The 21017-nt window shown below is 41.4% G+C and overlaps 1 protein-coding gene across 16 annotated transcripts in view; it reads left to right on the forward strand.

The window, feature by feature from the left end:
• GRIA4 (glutamate ionotropic receptor AMPA type subunit 4) overlaps window positions 1–21017 on the forward strand; it is a 402642-nt gene that overhangs the window by 321028 nt on the left and 60597 nt on the right. For 15 of the 16 annotated variants that reach the window (XR_006713663.1, XM_045482620.1, XM_045482619.1 and 12 more), the window contains 4 exons: window positions 5859–6017; window positions 11686–11853; window positions 13036–13140; window positions 18301–18411. Coding sequence is in view for 15 of the 16 variants with exons in the window: in XM_045482620.1 (XP_045338576.1) it covers window positions 5859–6017; window positions 11686–11853; window positions 13036–13140; window positions 18301–18411 (543 nt within the window). In the remaining variant the exon portion in view is untranslated. Of the gene's footprint in view, window positions 1–5858; window positions 6018–11685; window positions 11854–13035; window positions 13141–18300; window positions 18412–19776; window positions 20986–21017 lie in introns of those variants that run through there. The other variant, XM_045482631.1, reaches the window with a different exon arrangement.

The raw sequence follows: 21017 nt of genomic DNA on the forward strand, positions 1-21017 counted from the left end.
AATGCGAATAGATTGATGTCCTCGTGCCCCACTGGTTCCCTTTGTAGCTACTGCGGTGTGCTGGGAATCTCACCTCCATTCAGGAGCCAAAGGGAATGAGGACCCTGTTTCTTTATTACCCAAACTTTATTTAGCCTGCCAAGAGTCCAAGAAGACCCACAGGGAGCTGGCATCATCTAAATAGCATGAGCTGTGCCTCATGTGTAGGTGAATGGACATGCCTCTCCCAGATTTTTGAAAATTTTCCATGATATCACTGCCACTATCATTAACAATGGAATACTAAGAATGAGTAAAATTTGTAAGGAAAGATTGCTGAAATCTGTCTTTTCTCTGTCCTGTTTTTGTTTGTGTGTGGGAATATTTTACTTAGACATGCCCATCATCTAAAGGTACTGGTGAAAGTCCATGGTATCTCATTAGATTAAGCTCTGTTCTAGAAATTTCCCAGATACTTACAGGCAGGAAAAGTTTATCTGTTGGTTCACTATACTGTCTTTTTCAGAGATCTAAGGGAGGAAATTGCTTCCCTACTTTGCCCACAGACTTTCTTGTTTCAGGTTCTGTGTTTACTTAGCTCCCGTGTGTGTGTGTGTGTGTGTGTGTGTGTGTGTGTGTGTGTGTGTGTGTTTTAACACAGGTACGATCATATTTTTTCCCAGCTTAAATTATTTCTTTGACTCCAGGCTGCAAATACAATAAAAGGATTCAGGTGCTTTGTGAAAGGGAAGGACCCTGAGATTTCTCCAACCCTACCTGATAATACTAGTCATCTCACCTCCCCACAAAACTGGCAGGTCTCAAAATGACGCACTGCCACCATCCCATCTGTTACCCTCTCCTACCAGGGTAAATCTAGGTGCCAGGCTGCAAAAATCCTTAATGGTGAGGTGTTGACACTCTTTTCCCCAAAGCACAAAGCCCTTCCAGCTTTACCCTCCTAATCCCAGATCTTTTCTCCCACGGCACCCTACTTGTGCCCCTTCCTGAAATCAGACTAGTTCCCAGATACCTGATAAGTCTCTACAGCTTTCGCCCTGTCTCCCTGGGAGGTACTTACCCCACCCAGTTGAGAGTCACATCTTCTAGAAAGCTGTCCTTATGCACTTAATCTGATAGTGTCTTGTCAGGGCTCACAAATCACCCCATGATTTATAAAGAATACATATAATACAAAATGCATTATTTTTTTTTAGTCATGAAATCATTATTTTACCTCCTGTATGCCGGATATTCTCCACTATCCTGTGGCCCAGCTGCCAGTAAGATATTATTAGCACCCCGAAAGCTCATTAAGGGCATTGGGGCATCTGGTGGTTCAGTGGGTTGAGCCTTCGACTCTTGATCAGCTCAGGTCATGATCTCACAGTCATGAGATCAAGCCACGTGTCAGGCTCTATGCTCAGCATTGTTTAAGAATCTCTCATTGTACCCAACCCCTCTCCCCACTCCCCCGACTCAAGTGCTCTCTCTAAAAAAAGAATAAGAGGTGGAAACAGTGCCTTTTTTGATCTTATAAGAAGTGCCCTTATCCTTCCTCTTTGCTTAGTGGCTGGCTATCCTCTGTCTCCCAGCTTATGTCATTGTGCTTATTTCATTGCTATAATTATTCTAAGTAACCCTCAACATAGACCATATGTTATTCTATAGACTGGACTTTGGGGTTCACTGTAACTTATCCAAGATCACACAGACCCTAAGTCTCAAAAGCAAGACTGAAACTCTGTCCTGTTTGATTGCAAAAAATAAATCAATCAAATAAATAAAATCAAGATGGGTAAATACCTGCTGTAGGCACAAAATGGGCATCCATTTAGACCTCCTCTGTGTTTGTATTCATGTCTTTCCTCACCCCTCCTCCAGCAGAGTATGTAACTGGAGCCACCAGTAGGCACAAGAAGCTGTGGACATTGTTGTACCTACAAGGCAAGGTCCTGGAATCTTGCTCTCATTTAGATTTCTCATCTTAAAAATACATTCCATTTCCACGTAGGAAAACGCCTGGATCTTTCATGAAGTAGTGTAAAATTATAAAATTGCGGACTGACCAGGGTATGTCCCTGAAGACTCACTGCATCTGTTCCTTGCCTGTCCCTCACCTCAGCACGCAGAACCACACAGACATGCACACACCACCCACACCTCATCTGGAAGGTAAGGAAATTACAGTGACTTGTCCACATGTCAGCATCCAGTTGATGTCCAAATGGGGACTAGAACTCCGTTCCCACAATTTGCACAATAGCATCGTTTCGCTCTAGGGCGAGGACCCCACTCGAGATTCCATGAAGTTGAAGACATTGTTTTACCTCTTGTTTTGTGCTTACTGCATTTTTTAACTTCCGCACTGAGCTTGTCTGATTCCACCATCTATACACTTGATCACCAAAAATGCATACTTTAAGTCAATTTCTTAACAACCCAGCTTTTAAAAGACGTTAAAAAAGGAAACCTCTCCCATGCTCCCTGCCAGTCCTTCTGTTAACTGACCAGAGCTGTGTCGATATGATTGAGTCATCCTTTGAGCCTGAAATGGAAAACAGCAGGAATGTAATCAGAATTAGACAAATGCTAAAGGGCGAGCATTTATTAAACACCTATGATGTGATCGACCTGCAGATTTACATCTGTAGTCAGCAGGATATCTGAAGTCCTGTAGTTTATTAATTTCCCTCTGCTTCTTTGCCCCCATTGGATGTATGAACTGTAAATGGACATTAAGAGGAAAACCGAGTTGGAGGTTAATCTTTCCTTAGGGTATCAGTGTATCATATAGACACTGTTAAGTTAGTCACGTTAGTTACTGAACCGTGGATTTCACACACACATACACACTGTGAAGAGTTACAATTTTATAGCAGTGTCTTCACTTCTCTGGTTAAAAACTGAAGTCTAAAGAGCCACCAAAGTAACTGTTTCCAAGAATACTGCTTCACAGTCTAGATCCTATCACTCTTCGATCTAAAACCCTTTAAAGTATATGAAAGGAAAAATATTGCCTGTCCTCAAGCAGACATGGCTAAAATTAACTGAGCCACCCACCATTCATCCAGATCATAACTGAAAGGAGTTTAAAATCAGATGCGGTAATATTTTTTCCTTCACCTTCAGCAGAGCAGTAGGATAGAATCAGAGAAATGTGGGCTGTTATTCATCAGTTAGACTTTCCATCAGATGGTTTTTCTGAAGGCTGCGTCTCTGCCTGTGTCTTGCAGCTGTGGGATAACGCAATGAGAGAAAGCGTGGCAGCTCTTTGATTTCAGCCTCTGCTGAAAGAAAATAATAATGTCGTCAATTAGCAACTAATGCAATAGTTGAATCACTGTGGCTTTTAGAAAACTGAATTTTTGTGGGTTTTTTGGGCTGCCTGTGAATCTGCCCTATCTTCTCATAGACGCAAACAAATGTTCGGCTGACATTTTACTAGCTTGAGATTGATGGACAGTGTTTTTCCCATTTCAGAAACGTAGATTTGCTTTTTGGTGTCTAGTTTCTTTCCCAGTGAAATGAGAATGTTACTGATGAGCTGTCAAATTAGCTGGCGCGTAATAGGCCTGAGATAAATATTTGTCGAGGGGATTAATTAATAATAGCTATCGCTGGCTGAACTCAAACCAGATGTGCTAGCTAATCCAGCGTTGTGACTGTTGTGTTGCACACGGGAAACCTGAGGCCAGAGGGTTACGGAGGAGGGGTCAGGGTCCGGGCAGTTTTCTACAGTGTCACCTTCCCTCTGCTAGAGGCAGTGATGATAGATACCAAAACTGAAAACACATACTCTTGTAGGAAGACACAGGAGCAGAGGGCAGAGACGGCAAACGCAAGAGTCGTCCTGGTTCATACACATCATGTGTGTTTCTGGGTAATCCTCCGGAGTCTTGCTGTAATCTGCCGAGCCTGGGTCTCCTTGTTTGTAAGAGAAGTCTGAGACGCCGATCTGTCTCCAAGCTTGTGATGAGAACTAACTGCATAGCCCGTGTGAGGTGCTCAGCACAGTGCCCGACACATAAGAAGCGCAGCATCAAGGTTAGCTATAAACACACACTCCTGGAGGTTTCAGGAGCAACTTTGCATGGTTGCCAGTAGACGGGCCGTTTCTCCTCAGGTAGCCACACAGCAGTGTGTGTATATAACCTGCTTTGTTATTAACAAAAAACACAGACGTTTCCAAAATTGAGTCTGAGACACATTTCAGGAAGAGAGGGAGCACCGGGTCTTTCTCTTCTCCCTGGTTCCTGCGCTGGTTCTCGCTGTGACCGCAGGATCACAGCTGCATATTTTATTTTTGCCAAAGAATAAATAAATAGATAAACAAAACACTTTTTCTTAGTTTCCTCAACACAAGTGAATCAAATTCACATTAAAAACAAAACAAAACTTGGGGCGCCTGGGTGGCGCAGTCGGTTAAGCGTCCGACTTCAGCCAGGTCACGATCTCGCGGTCCGTGAGTTCGAGCCCCGCGTCGGGCTCTGGGCTGATGGCTCAGAGCCTGGAGCCTGTTTCCGATTCTGTGTCTCCCTCTCTCTCTGCCCCTCCCCCGTTCATGCTCTGTCTCTCTCTGTCCCAAAAATAAATAAACGTTGAAAAAAAAATTTTTTTAAAAACAAAACAAAACAAAACATGGGGCGCCTGGGTGGCTCAGTTGGTTAAGTGTCTGACTTCAGCTCAGGTCATGATCTCACGGTCTGTGGGTTCAAGCCCCGCGTCGGGCTCTGTGCTGACAGCTCAGAGCCTGGAGCCTGCTTTGGATTCTGTGTCTCCCTCTCTCTCTGACCCTCCCCTGCTCATGCTCTGTCTCTCTCTGTCTCAAAAATAAATAAAACATTAAAATAATAATAATAATAATAATAATAATAATATAATAATTTAAATAAATAAATGAATGAATAAATAAATAAATAAATAAAATAAGGGGCACCTGGGTGGGTCAGTCAGTTGAACGTCCATCTGTAGCTCATGTCATGATCTCATGGTTCGTGAGTTCAAGCCCCACGTCAGGCTCTGTGCTGACAGCTCAGAGCTTGGAGTCTGCTTTGAATTCTCTGTGTCTCTCTCTGCCCCTCCCGCATTCTCTCTCTCTCTCTCAAAAATAAATAAACATTAAAATATTAAAAATTAAAAAATTAAAAAAGAAATAAAATAAGTGATTTTTCCAGAATTTTTGAAACTCAGATAATAACTATGTGTGGACCAAGAGAGAGAACACTCTTCCCTCAAAGCTCCCCTAGCCCGCCTGGGGACACCATCTTGTTTCCCACACACAGAAGTCCACAAATGGCCTGTGTTGCTCTCTGCTCTTCTGTTACCACATGCCAGGACTCTAAGGGTTGTAGTGACTCATACGATCAAAGCTTTTACTCTCCCTGGCTCAACTTATCGGCTCTGTCTGCTTTTAGACTACTTTGTAATTAAACTGAACCCCCCCCCCCATAAAGGTACTCTGCATCACATACTCAAAGTATACTACCTTGATATTCCCTTCACATAAGACACGTTTCTACATATCTACATCAGAGGGCAGTTATGGCCTCAATAGGAGACGTTTTGGTACTGTCATTTTCATCTGCTATATCCCCCTTCATGCTTCATAAAAGGCATTCAGAGCCATTCGAGAAATACTTGTTAAATTGAGTTGAACTGAACTAAAAATATCTTTATTGCTTTCCCCATGTATTAGATTTTGAATGACAGAATTTAACAGTTAAATTGGCATAATTAAACCCTCCACGTTTCCAGCCATTGCTTTATTAGAAATATAGATAAATGTACATGTTGGTTATTAACTTATGTTTCCATTGAAGAGCTGAAATGTATAATAATGAACTAAACTTAACAAACTATCATATTGATTTCTATAGGGATTCAAGGATATTTCTCTGGAGAGATTTATCCATGGTGGAGCCAATGTTACAGGATTCCAGCTGGTTGATTTTAATACACCTATGGTAACCAAACTAATGGATCGCTGGAAGAAACTAGACCAGAGAGAGTATCCAGGATCTGAGACGCCTCCAAAGGTATGTATTTGTTTTTATCTTATGTATTTTTAGCGTTTTTAAAATGTAAGGTAGAAAGTTCATTATGTAGTTGTTCTCGTAAATGTTTGTCAGTTATAGGGTGGCATAGAGCGGAAGCTTTTTGTCACTAGCACTGCACTGTACAAGTCTTTAATAATTTCTAAGTTTTATACGTAAGAGCAGGATTGTTGGACGTTAGCTCGAGTAGTTTACTATTATTATTTTTATTCCGTCGCATATAAATTTCTGTGAAGAAACTGTAGGCTTTAAAACAATTTTTCACTCACTGAATATCTCAAAGGTGAACAATCCTTGGTAACTAGTCCACCCCCAAACCACCGCTAGGCAAAAACTATATTTGCAAAGTGATTTATAATGAGTAGGCAAATTGGGGAATTGGTAGAAATGTAAAATGCAAAACTCTTTGACACTAATAGTTCAAGGTCAGGTTGCTTAATGTTTCTCTAACTGACATTGCAGAAGCATGTTAGTGGTAGCCACAAAAGAAGCTGGCAAACTTGTCATCACGGCCCATTTTCTCCTCAGCTGAAGAGACAGTGGCCGTAGACGTCATGTAAATAATGGTGTAATGTGTCTCCAACTCCAGCTTAGTGGGTTTGAGCTCCTGCATAATTACGGCAGTTCTCATTCTCAATGTGCACTGATCCTTCACTGTCAGTGTTTTCTACTAAAATGTTTTCAAATGTCCTTTGGAAATTCAATCCTAGAAAACTATAGGTAATCTAGATCTAGAGGTAAATAGTCTTACGTCTTTTGTTCTCTCAATGTAACACTTTTGCCACCAGCTATGTCAATTCCCCTCGGTAAAACAGGAATTTGGCTGATCATATCAGCTTCACTACTCTATAGAATCATGAAATTTCAAAACAGAGCCTTTATTGAGTATCCGCTATGCGTCAAGCACCATATCCAACCCTCTGATTTTAGGAACTAATAAATACAAGTTGTTACACAGGTGTGTTAATTGGCCATCTTTGAGTTTGCAGGATGCCCAGAATTGAATCATGTGCTTCCTGAGTCTTAGACAAGTGCGTTGTCTACTACATTTTACCACTTTCTGTACTTTGGATAACGCATGTGAAAGCATATGAAAGAGCCTAAATATTTTTAAGATGCAAATCACCATCCGGATTCAAAGCACCTTGAGAAGTCCTTTAGCCTTCACGCAAGTTCAGAGATAAATCCTCCGTAAAGCCCAATTATATCAAGCATTAATGTGCAAAGAGAGGATGTACAAAGTTTCCTGTTGGACTCATTTCTGATCCGGACACTTTGCCACACGTTCCCCTCATTCTCTTGTCTGTGTGCAGAGACTTCCTTGCACTACTGCTCCTCACACCGATCTGTCTGACTCTTTCTTCCTCACCCTGTCTATGGTCACACCGTCATTTTGCTCGGCCTTTCTTCCGTAAACCATCTTTCAAAGATCTTGTGACCCTTTGAGCTGTGGTATCCAGAACAGGCTTCAAGCTTCTCTGTAGGGTTTTGTGGCTCCTTGTGGCTACTGACATCACCACGTGGTCAGAGTGTCCACTGTGGTTCTCCCCTCTGGGCACACTGATGGGGTCAGTCTTTCCCTCTCTTGCCTTGAGCCCGTCCCAGTGTCTCCTACTTGATAACCTCCAACTAGACTTGTCTATGTCACAGAGTGAGACACTTTGTTTTATATATAAAAACATAATTTTCCCATTTTTCACAGCTCTTATTAGCATGATGCTAGGCACTTACTAGGCATGTCATAAATAGACGCGATCAATTCTCATTACACATGGTATTTATGGTCTATACAGTTGCCATGGACAATGAGTGACATGTGAACACGTGCTCCTAAGGGAAATACAACGTTAGGTTCTTACAAGCCTCTGGCCGTAACATTTTTGTCAACCATTCAACACATATCACATGACATGTTGTTTTAGGTCTGTTTACAGACACCCTATGTATTGCATCGTTAATTCATTAACATTGAATTCGTAGGCAACAGCGCTGTCACTCATTCCTCCACAGGGCTTATCTGACACGTGTATTTTCTCCACAAGGCACACCACAGCCTTCTTGCACAGAAGATCACTACATAGCACAGCAGCACTACACTTTTGGGTCATCTTGAAAAGTGAAATCCTCAGCAAAAAGCACATCGCTGTGGAAAAATCTGGCACGAAGCAGACCACAAGAGGCCCCTTGTTTACAGTGTGGGAGGAGACACAAGGAGGCAGAGTGTTGCCTTGGTTGACTGCAGCTGGGTGCGCGTGTGTTGCCTGACCCTGTTTTTCACCAACTCCACACACGTCTGCAGACTATTGATTGGGGCATCTCAAACAAATTTAGGAAGTAGGTGAATTTGCAGATATTGGATCCGTGAGTAATGGGGATCAAATGTACTTAACTGAACTTCCCTTGAGTTTCTTTGGTGCCTCATCAAAGATTTGAAACACGATTTCTGATCGTGTCACCCCCCCCCCCTGCTGTGAAGAAAAGGAAACCTTCTGGAATAGAGGCACTCCACAGTGCAGGCCCAGCAGGTCTTTCCAGTCGTGGGTGCTTCTGCTGCCTTTCTGGCCAGCCACGCTGGACGGCCCTGAAGTTTTCCCCTCCTTACCAGTCCCTGTGTCCTTGCTCCCACCTTAGCTGTCCTCCACCTTTATTTCCAGCTGTCCAAACCCAACCACCTTATATGAGCCTTCATCTCAAATCCTACTTTGTCTAGGAAGCCTCTCCTTAGTCTCCCCGTAAATACAATCCCTTTCTGCTGTGTACCCTCCATGTTATTTAATTGTGTAATTCTCACAGAGGACTTAATGTAATTTTTTATATGCTTATTGTTGCACTTCTGTAAACTCCTATGCAGCAGTAACCATCTAGGACACATCTTTGTAGACTTTGCCATTCCTAGCCAGTGTCTAGCACATTTTTCAAAGAGTTCTCAGATGTGGTATTTCATCCTTGCAACAACCACAGGAAATAGTCACTATTAGCTTGTTTGGTTTGATTCTGATCTGATTCCATAGCTGGAAAATGTACTCATTCCCATAAAACTAGGAGTAACAAGTTAGAATTCACGTAGTCCTTTCCTTTCAAAGCTCAGGCTCTCAGCGCTGCACTATGATTCTGCCAAACTCTGTCTTGTTGTCTCTGAACCTGGGTAACCAGAACTCACTTCACCATTGTCATCACCATTTAAAGCAGGAATAACTCCAGGCCAAACCGGAGTTTTACCCAGCCCTAAAATGAAGTGTTTTGTCAGTAAGAATTTTCTGGATGCCATCTAGAAATGTGCGTCCATAAATCTGATTTCTTGGACATTAACACAGTAAGACACGTGGAAGAGAATTATATCCTTCAAAAAAGGAAAATCTATATAAACCACTACATCTTCCCAAGTCCCAGCTCTCCAACCTGTCAAAGGCCCTTGCCACTCATGCTCCACTCTGTGTGATATCTGTTCTCTTTTGGAGTTCACTTGTTTCATGAAAATGGATGGACTTTTTTTTTTTTTTTTTAATTTTTTTTTTTTTTCAACGTTTATTTATTTTTGGGACAGAGAGAGACACAGCATGAACGGGGGAGGGGCAGAGAGAGAGGGAGACACAGAATCGGAAACAGGCTCCAGGCTCTGAGCCATCAGCCCAGAGCCCGACGCGGGGCTCGAACTCATGGACCGCGAGATCGTGACCTGGCTGAAGTCGGATGCTTAACCGACTGCGCCACCCAGGCGCCCCTGGATGGACTTTTTAAAACACAGCAAGTGCATTCGCTTTCTGGTGCCATCTCTTCTCAGCTTTATTCTCCCTATTAAACAAGTGACAATGTGTTGTTGTTGTTGTTGTTGTTGTTGTTGTTGTTGTTTCCTTTCTTGAAACCTAAAATACCAACATTGCATTTTTCTCAGGTGTTTTAGGTCTTTAGGAAGTTCTCCTTTCTTTCTTGTTCTTATTTTCTTACTTTCCAAAACAACAACAACAACAACAACAACATGACTTGATGGCTTTCTCTGCTCAGAGATGTCTGGTCCAGGCAGGGGAGGAGGTAGAACATCATCCCAGCTACGAGGGTAGCTGGCCCTTGCCTATGGTACATGCCTGCCCTTACGCCTACCTCATCATGTCTAGGAGAATATATTACAAGGCTCATAGTTTACAGGTCTGCCATACATCTTCCTGATGAACCGTTTTAATTGGGCTCTCTACATAGAAAGGTTCTTTGTCAGGATTTATATTCTCGACCTCATCCACCTTTCATTCTCTCTTCTCCAGCTGGTGTGCCTACTAGTCACATCGCCTAAGTTTACTTTCTGCAATTTGAATTTCAAATGATTCTTCTTCCTTTGCTAGCAGCAAAGCAAGGGGACATCCTCTACCTTCCACAGCACACAACTGCCTCCCGTACAGGCTTACAATGTTTTCATCATAGAGATCTGACCAGATGGAACTCGGGAAAGAGATCAGGCAGGCCTCTGTCATGATTGGTGGTTGGCGCTCTGCCGTGCTTCAGGAAAATTGTGCCCTGTGTTCCACGTGTTCAGGCATTGCCAAGTCAAAGCCAACACATATTCCCTGTTCTTTTTTTTTTTTTTTTTTTAATGTTTGTTTATTTTTGAGAGAGACAGAGACAGAATGCATGTGGGTTACGGGCAGAGAGAGAGAGAGAGACACAGAATCCGAAGCGGGCTCCAGTCTCTGAGCTGTCAGCACAGAGCCTGACACGGGGCTCGAACTCACCAGCCGTGAGATCATGACCTGAGCCGAAGTCGGACGCTGAACCGACTGAGCCACCCAGGAGCCCCAGGGCACTGTTCTTTTTATTTTCAGCTTAAACAAGTTACACGTTCTTGGTTTTTCCTCTCGCTTCCTCTTCTGTCCTGAATAATTTTTTCCTGAGGGCTTTGTCTTTTCTCACAGAGAAGCGAGGGGCATCATCAGAAAGCACAGGGTCCTCACTTCAGGTCTCTACTTTGACCCTATGTGACAGCAGAAACTTAGGGGGATGACCAAATGTTCCCGTGCACATGCACACCGGACAACATGCGTGGACCTAACTATGCTCATTCCTATGTAGCACAGTGACCGGTACATACACTTCTATTCAATAAGTAGATGTTGTTTCTGGCATCTTATGGCTGACAGTAAACACTCCCACATTCTTCTGAGAAACCAAACCAACATAGACACGTCAAGTCAGTAAATGCACAATAAATCTTAAGGAGCCCTGCTGGGCATTTCAGAAGAGGAGAATGAGGCACCCCAGCCATTCTGGACTCAGCCGCAGCACATGACTACAAGGCAGATGGTGGTAATAATGCACCTAGCTGCTTGCACTTTATCTGTTTCTACTCGGACCCAGTGAAAAGACCTCACCAAGGGGTCTTGCTTTTCTCACCCAATGGAAAACTGTGCACTAAAATTTCTATTTTTCAGAGTGTGTTTTCCCCTTTTAAAATCAGAGTGGTAAGATTCAGTATACACTCTTTGTAATAAAGTGATAATAGAAATTTCTGAAGCCAGAGTCAATTAAATATCGGTAATTTAACTGTCCTTCAGGCAAGAGGGTGTTTAATGGCCCCTCTTCGGGTGCTCAAGGACCCCAAGACTGTTCCTGGTGACTGATAAGAGTTGATCATTCACCATTATAATTACTTTCATTTTGTTAGTATACGTCTGCTCTGACTTATGATGGAGTCCTTGTGATGGCTGAAACTTTCCGAAATCTTAGGAGGCAGAAAATTGATATTTCAAGGAGAGGAAATGCTGGGGATTGTCTGGCAAATCCTGCTGCTCCATGGGGCCAGGGAATTGACATGGAGAGGACACTCAAACAGGTAACTCACAATTTTATTTAATTAAGTTCAGTTGATTTCGCAGTGCTAAGTGTGGCATCTTCAAGAAAATGGAATAATTTTTTTGAGAGTAAATCTATACTACAATTGCCATTTTAATATATTAAGCCATTATCATTTTTGAGACATTTCTAAATAAAATACTAAGTAGAATACTGTTCGTATCTTATATAGATGCTTAGTCCAGATAAACTAGGTCATGTCACAATCACAACCCCAAGTCCTTGTGACTTCAAACAACAGGAGTATTTCTCACTCACACACACACGTTAGATTAGGAAAGATACTCTGCCTGTTGTAATCACTCAGGCTAACACAGCAATAACTGTCTCAAATGCTACAAAGAGAAAGAGAGTTATGGAAGGTTTTGAATTGGCAATTAAATGCTGTGGCCCAGTGGTGACACTCATCACCTCTGTTTACAACTCACTTATTTCAGTCACATTGACCTACCTAACTACGAGGACTCTAGGAAGTCCATGCTATCTTGGGGCCAGAACATCCAAAAACTAGAAATGTTTTTTAACCACTGCTAATTACTACCACAGTAGATCTTTAAATTGTCTTGTAAACTTGGATTAAGTAATTTGTTTATTTTACTCTGTTTGGGTTATACTAACAGTATTTTTCAAATGATTAATGTAATATGTGTATATTTGTAATCTTACATTTTAAACGTTCTGAAATGCCATGTGTTCAGATCATAGGTAAAAATGAATTAAAAGGAAATTTGGAATAAAAAACCCTTGAAAGTTTTTTTTTAGTATATCTGTATTTTAAACCCCTCAGGGCTTAATTTTAATATTATCAAGGAGAATATGATACAGTATGGTTATCAGGACTATTTAATGTGTTATGTGAATACATAGATAAAACTGAAAGGCAACTATAAATAACCCTATTTCCTTTCCCATAGGCAATACTTCAATATTAAGGAAGTATTCTTTATCACATAAAAAAAAAAAAAAACATATTCCTCTTTCAAATATATATCAGAATTGATTATATCCCTTTGATTTACTTCTTTCAGATTATATCCCAGCAGCTCAAATATCCTATGGTATTTTAGTTATTCATAGCTTATAGTTATAGCAAATGAAGTCAAGATTTCTGTAAGCAAAATGGCAAATGAATATATGTGTGGGTGTTGTTTTTCATTCATAGGTTCGAATTCAAGGACTGACAGGAAATGTTCAGTTTGACCACTATGGACGTAGGGTCAATTACACAATGGATGTGTTTGAGCTGAAGAGCACAGGGCCTAGAAAGGTGAGCCACACTCAACCGGTCTTCTTAGTTTGCATTTGACATTGGTAAAGGCTTATACATAATAGGTAGCTGGATGGTCTACACTGGTTTTTAAATGTGAGTACTTACAAATAGCATTTTTTTAAATAATCTGTGCTGAAATAAATTCTTGTGTCATATAATTGATATTTAATGGTATGCCAAAGCTGAAACAAACTAATTTATATGCTGTTTATATCCTGTATCCAAAGTGGAAACAATACATTTTTTTTAAAAAAAAGATTTAGCAAAAAGAGTCTCAAAAACCAAAATTTACAGTGCAGGAAAGCATACCTAGCAGATAAGACACGTACTCACCTCCATGCAGTCATTTATGAAATCATCAGAACAACAAAAACATATTTAGAACAGATGAAACGTTCTTGAAATAAGCAAGTAAACACATTGCAATGAACAAAAGAAAGAGCAGATAGAAGATGAGATTAAGTTTATCACTTGGCCAGCAGGGTAGAGGAACAAACACCTGGGAAACTCTAATTGAGGGGATGGGGAAGTTGGATAGGAAGCTGCTGATGCCAGCTTCCTGGATTTCAGAAGGTGACTCTGCTGGTCCGATGACCTGACTGGGCATATCATTGGTCGTCTGAACATCCAGCCAGTACTTGATGTTACGGAACCAGACAATCCAATCTCAGTAGTTAGTAGGTACTTTATACCCAACACATACAATTTTTAACATTCCTTTCACTAGGATTAGCTAGGATGCCCAAGGAAAGACGTGTTCAGTTCCCTCATCTAAAAATTGTCTCAACCCTTGGCTGTTTTAAAAAACTGTCTCATGTATAATTTCCTGCTACAATGCAGTAATAGTAGCTAGAACGTATGGAATGCCTGCTGTGTCCCAAACACTGGACTTGGTATGACTTAATCCAACAAACCTGTAACGTGAGTACTATGAGCTCCCTTTTTCCAACGAGAAAACTACGGCCGGACAGGTTATAGCTCCTTGTCTCAGGCCCAGCAGTGAGAAAACGAAGACTTTAATTCAGATGTGTCTGACGCCAGAACCTTCTACATTATTACCCCACCCGCGTGGTCCTGCTCCAAAGGAGTTTACTTTCTCGCACGGTAGAATATAGTCATTTCCACGACACTTAAAAAGAAGGCATGTGGAAATCCTAAAGAGGAGGAGATCCCTTCCAGCTGGAGGAAGACAAATCAAGGAAGGCTGTGTCGAGGAGGGAGGCTTTAGACGCAGGAAACCAGCGTCCGGACAGGTGGAAAGGGAGGCTGGACGTGGTGAGAACCTGAAGCAGGTCAGGAAGAGCAGATGACAGGGCACCTGTGGAACAGGCCTGCCCCATGGGCCCCTCCAAGGACACCGCCCATGGCAAGGGAATGAGATGTGCTCCCGGGAAGAAACGTGGTGAGTCCCGTGTACACACCGACTGGACCCACTGCGTCCACACACCGCCAGCGACAAGAAAGGAGGCAGCCCGTTTGGGGCAAATGCTTCTCCCCTCTGTGGAGCAGACAGAGTCCCCGCCCCAACAACAGTGACTCACCCCCAGGCGCACCTTCCGGCCACACACCAGACTTTACAAGAGGAGCCTTGTAAACAGAAGCTTTGCGAAATGCAAAAGACCACCCCCTACTTCACAAAACAGTAAGTACAGAGAGTAGAATGGCCTCTCCGTAAAAGAAAGAATAAAAAGGAAGCTGGTGGTAACTGGCAGTAGTAGCAAGGAAGCTGTATATGGCACTGAATCCTTCCATGGCCTGTTGAACCGTGACGCTAACGGCAATTAAGGTTTTTGGAGGCGAAGGCTAAAGAGCAAGTTGGGAGAGTGATGAACATCTTCCCACTCAGCTGACATCCATCCAAAACCCTTAAGAGAAATACGAAGTGTAAAATCGGGTAGACTCATCCGTCCTCGTTTTTCCATGGCAGCGAGCAACTTGGGCCTTCTGTCAGGAATATCAAACTTAAAAACGAGCCACGCCGAGAAACACTCTGCTGGTGGAACTCGGCAAAGTGTCTGCAAACTGAGCGATCGTTCTTGTAAATGGAACAGTTGCCGGCAAGGGAGCTGTCTCTGAAAATAGATCAGAAGGTCTGCCTGTCAGTTTCCGTGACTTCTGTAACAGAGGAACTGATGGAGAGACTCCTTAAGGAGCAGCCATGACGCTCTTTCAGAAACGCTGGCTCCTGAGTGTGGTGGGACCTTTCCACTCCACTGACCCCCAGGAAGTGCCCTGGAACCAGATGTGCCTGGTGCAGGGATTTTTAATTGGAACAATTGTATTTATTGAGAGCAGGTTACATCCCACACACCAAAATGGAAAACTGATGTGCATTTTTACATTTAATCCACACAACAGCCTGAAGGTGAGATACATTTTTTCTAAATTTATTTTTTTTAAGTTTATTTATTTTTAAGAAAGAGAGAGAGGGAGGGAGAATTCCAAGCAGGCTCTGTTCTGTCAGCACAGATCCCGGTGGCGGGGCTCAATCCCCTGAACCATGAGATCATGACCTGTGCCGAAATCAAGAGTCAGAAGCTTGACCAACCGAGCCACCCAGGCACCCCTGCTTATTCTCGTTTTAAAGAAAAGTAAGGCTCATAGAAACTAACCTGCCCAGCGATGTTCAGCTAGAAAGACGTGGAGATGGGGTGGAAACCAGGGTTCACCAGGCTCCAGAGCTCACTCTCTTCATTGCTGTGAAACCCTGTCAGTCCCAGGGCCTCCAAGAGTTCTCTTTAGGGCTGGTATGAGATTCCTATTTTGGGGGGACAGGTCTGGTCTTATCAGCCCTCCCAGGAGCAAGCTTTAAGTACAACAGGGGCTCCTCATGGCCCCTCAGTCCTCACCAGATCCCTACCTTGCAGTCAAGGTCCCCTGTAAAAACAGAGATGTTTATTCATAGTATGGCAATATTTATGCACAATTCACCTTTAGGAGTCCAAAGAAGACAAATATTTTTCTGACATCGCTGCCGTTTTAGTGATTTAAATGCTTCCCTATTTTTGCTCTAGCATTACAAAAGTATCCTTCCCCCAATTTCTGTCTCTAGGAAAAATGCCTAGCTCCCCATCTGATTAAATGAGATCAGGCTTGGGAAAAGTTGCCAGTACATTGTCCGATGGTGTGACGAACTAAAGAGAGAAACTGCATCTCACGTGAGGTTCTAGGTCCCAACTCTTAAGATTCCTTTCTTCAGGAGGTGACCCCTATATCGCTGTCCGCTCTAATTGACTCAATTCCCAGTGAGTCCATGGTCTAATGAGATTTGCCATGAATGGTCCCATACCCCAAGCCCTGGCTTTCTTTTTGCACAGAATTGCAAGTAAATAAAAGGCAAACACATCCACTTAGGTAAAATTTTGCTTATTACTTTAACTTGTCAGCACTTCTAAATCACTTATCTTTTAAGGGTCGAGAGTCCTGAAGCCGCAGGCCATTTTTAAATGCAAAATGTCAGGGTCTTGCCAACATCTGAGAACTCTCCAGGATGTGTCCCAAATCTGTGTTTTTTCTGTTGTGGGAACTCATTAAGAAAGAAAAATGCCATTCCTAGACAATGAGCTGCTGGGACCTGGAAGGTGGCTGCCTCTTAACGAAGTGCTAAACTGTAAAACCTATTTTCACATCTTATAATTGTCATGCGGAAAGGAGAATTAACTGGAAGCCTGTTAACTGACATGTTGCTTTTTTTTTAAGTACACATAGGAATTGACGGTTATGAGGATGTGTGTGTATGTCTCAGAGGCGTACTTGTTTTTAAATTAACTTTTTAACTGAGTTCTTAAATAAACATCAGCTACAAATAGATTCTTTCGGACACTTGAAAACAATTGCTGAATTGCTGTACGTTCATGATTTCAGATCAAACTAAGAATGGTATCAAACCTTCTTAATGACAGTCAGTTTCCTCTGTCTGCCCTATGATGATACATGCAACATTTGTGAATAATATGGTGCTTCTTTCTGACATGTTAATCCTTACTTCATTTTACTATGTTCACAAATACTAACACAATAGTTAAGAAGCTTGGAAGAAGCAGGAGAGACTTCCAGAACATACTGGAACAAATGAGACCAGTAAGCAATTACATAAATTTTATCGGAGACACGAGTATGATCACCTGCATCCAGAAATTCAGGAAGGAAGTTAAGCAAGTATTAAGTGAACACCTGTTTGAGAAGGCTGTGGAGCCTAATAGCAAAGTGTGTGGACTCTGTGTCCTGCAGACCTGAGTTTTGAATTCTGACCCCATGGAGTATTCCCGAGTGCAGTGTATTTAACCTTCTTTTATAGGCCCTCATCTCCAAAATCTGGTTCGTAAATGCACCTACTCCTGAATTTGCTGTGTGTATAAACTTTTCCATGCATCTAAACAAAACACATCGGATGCAGTGTGTGTCCCAGTGCAAGCAGCCCAAGTGGTGGCTCTTCCTGTTACTTCATGGTCTACATGATACAAAGAGCCCTGGATTTCCTTTAGGACCCCGTCACAGTTCATTACTTTGTAAAGTACTTAACTAAGTACTTCATAGATTTTATGGAAAGGACTTTGTTTCATGTCCAAATGAGGAAGTAATACAAGGATGTAAAAATGCAAGAATACAAATTTAAGTGTTATCTTTGAAAGTGAAAATACTGCTCATTAATATTAATCTCTGATGTATGTAGCCTTTTAGAAAGCGGTCAGGCTTTTACCCCAGGGCTAGCTTATGTAAAACCCAAAGCTATTTCTATATTGCCTCAAAAATATGCAAGACTTTTTTTGCTTGAAAATAACCTGTATATATTCCCTTTACGATAAAACCAGTAACATTGATAAAACCATGTAAATTAGTTTTAGAAGGTTACGGTCCCACTAGAAGAGAGGCTCAACATAAAATGGTGTTCCATCTGTATCCCTATTCTTTTTTGAACCCCTCCTCCCCAATGTCGTGGCCACTCCACGATGGTATATTGTGAAGTTGCCAAATGTACAACCGGGCAGTATCATTAACATCAGAAAAATCGGCTCATTGCCAACTAAGAAAACTCCCAAAGCCTTCTTTTTATCTCCTTTTTAAATCTGCCTGCTTATTAATACCCCTCATTGTTCCCAAAAGAGCTGGAGAAGACTATTCTAAAATGCGTCTTCAACAATTTTCTCTGTTCTGCAGGTTGGTTACTGGAATGATATGGATAAATTAGTCTTGATTCAGGACGTGCCCACTCTTGGCAATGACACAGCAGCTATTGAGAACAGAACAGTGGTTGTAACCACAATTATGGTAAGTTTTGGTCTATGCTTTATGCTGTTCCGTCTTGTCCGCAGGCAGATTTGATTCCCCAGCCATGGGGAACAGGGTGAGCGCTGCATCATATGTGTGGTGGCATGGGTCATGGGTCACACGATCCACGGGAGTCCGTTGAGGCCCTGAATAGGTTTGTCCTGAGCTTTGAGTACACTCGGTACTTTCATTTGTATTATCTTTTGTTGCACTGTTGTTCTTGGAAAAATGCTCAGATGTTAACAATTGAAACTGTCACACTCTAGTGAGAAATGGATGAAATGCTAACATTCCAAAGGACACAAGAATGAACATGAGAAAAGCAGCAGCCAATCACAGAAAAATATCTGGTAGTAAACACCATATTTTTGTTGTTACTGTTTTTTTTAAACATCAATGTAATAATAGTTCATAGTGTTCAAATGGATAATTTTCAAGTAGTTTAATCATTGGATAGTGATTTGCATTGTCTGTTTATAATAGTGGGGATATGAATGTAAAGATTTTAATGAGCATGTTTTACAGAACTAAATGCTTTGAAAATTTTATTTTATATTTTTCACGTGGAAAGGGTGTTTTGCACCGATTATTTTTCTCATTGACCACTGACACGTACGCAATATAATTTTTGGACTTCCCGTAAGATTTAAGAAAAATACGACTGCTCCATTCCACCACATCACAAAATGAAAAATACTCCAAGTTTTAAGGACATTTTCTCAAAGCGATCCTAACGAAAATACCTTTTAAATAATAGAGAATATCTGGTATATTTTTCTCCCCTAAAGTCAAGCCGGCCCTTTAGAGTCAATGCTGGTCAAAGGAGATGAACAGTCGGTGACCTATATCCTCAGCTCACTGTCTCGTTAGGCAGAACACATTTTTAATAATTCATGAAGCCCTTCCTCTAAATAAAGTGGAAGTATTTTATGTCATTTAACTCTTAGCTTATGTAACTTTAGTTTTTAGTAACTTCAAGTTATTTCCAAAACTCTTGGCCCTGAGGTCAAAGCGTGAGAAAATGCCAGAGGGAAAGAAGCCTCCGTGTGCTGGGATTCGTTTTCTCTGTGTTGCACCACCAGCTAGCAGTTTACTGTTAATCTGCCAAGCCTTGATTGAAGGTTGATGATTTTAGAATGCAAACCGACTTACAGCAGTTTTTTGTGTAAGAGTGCAAAATATACACCTTCTAATTAATTGTGTAACAGTTGCATGGGACTTGAAAAGCAGTATATAATATATATAGTATACATATATATATATATATATACATATATATATATATATATACACGTCTATATTTCTTTTCCTAAAAAAGACACAGTAATGGAAAGTCGTACTTCAGTACAGTCCTCCTCTTTTCAGCCTCTGATGAAGAATCCTATTTTAAGAAATTGATCAAGAAGGAAATGAGTTCCACGCTGTTCGACCATTCCTAACTAAGGCTCCCGTCTTGTTCTCCTGTGTAGTAGATTTAAGCTAATTTTTCATGTGGGATTCTTCTTGGATGACCAGCTCTGGACTACCAGAAAAAAAAGTTTTTTTTAAGTTCTGTGACTTTTCCGAGATACTAGAACAAAAGAAGAATTAATCCTCTTTCTCAAGAAAATCCGTAGATGTCGAAAAAGAATCACTCAGTAATTTTGACCTATCAATTCCCCTATCTTGAAACGAGGGCATTGTACAGAAAGGTGGAATTCTGTCACTTCTAATTCCAAGTGAAGGTCTTCTAAACGTAAATATCTCTGAGTTTGTGTGCTTGTTTTCTGAGTATACACAGCTGTTTTCTTTAAAGGTTCTCTGAAATCTTGCCTGTTCTGTGTGAAATAAAGTGTTTTCATGTGCATTATAGGTATAATGTAGACAGTCTCCTTTTCGTCCATGTTATTAAAGGCACGGGAGATCTAATTCTTGAAACCAAAATATTGAATCGCCTTGCAAGCATGGCTCATTTTCAGGAAGCATGCTACCAAAACATAAGTTACAGTGATTGAGATTCAGTGGTTTCTTATATACGTAAAGAATATTCTGTAAAGTTAACTGTTGTTTGACAGTGATATCAATATTTTTGCTATTAAAACAGTGCAATACTCGTATTTGTCTTTTGTATAAAAATGTGATCTTCCTATAGTAATACCTCTGGGCTGTGCAATTGCATAATGATTCGGTAATTTAAAAACATCCCAGAATCTTTTCCCTCAAAGTGTTCCTTGTGTTTGCTCTTGTTGAAAATGGTCACCCGGGACCTATGACCACTCCACCATCTCGTTCATTTTGAACAAAATCTGATTCCTTGTAGATGAATGAGATATTGGCACCAACATGTAAAAATCTCCCAAATTCAACTGAGAACTCCCAACACAGATGGCACTGGTTAGACACTGTAACGTGCACGAGACACGTACCCAGACACGGAAGGTTGAGAGTGTTGTGGCCCTGGAAATCATTCGTTTTGATCAAAACTGATATGGCGTTGCTGTTCTCCCATTTGTCTTTCCTTTGTGTATGTTGTTATTTATGTGTCGATACATTGTAATGATACATGCTGTTAAATAAAATTGATTGAGAAATTCATTTATTCATCCACAAATATTTATTAAGCTGGG

Source organism: Leopardus geoffroyi, chromosome D1 (assembly GCF_018350155.1).
Source record: "Leopardus geoffroyi isolate Oge1 chromosome D1, O.geoffroyi_Oge1_pat1.0, whole genome shotgun sequence".
In the NCBI taxonomy this organism is placed as follows: domain Eukaryota; kingdom Metazoa; phylum Chordata; class Mammalia; order Carnivora; family Felidae; genus Leopardus; species Leopardus geoffroyi.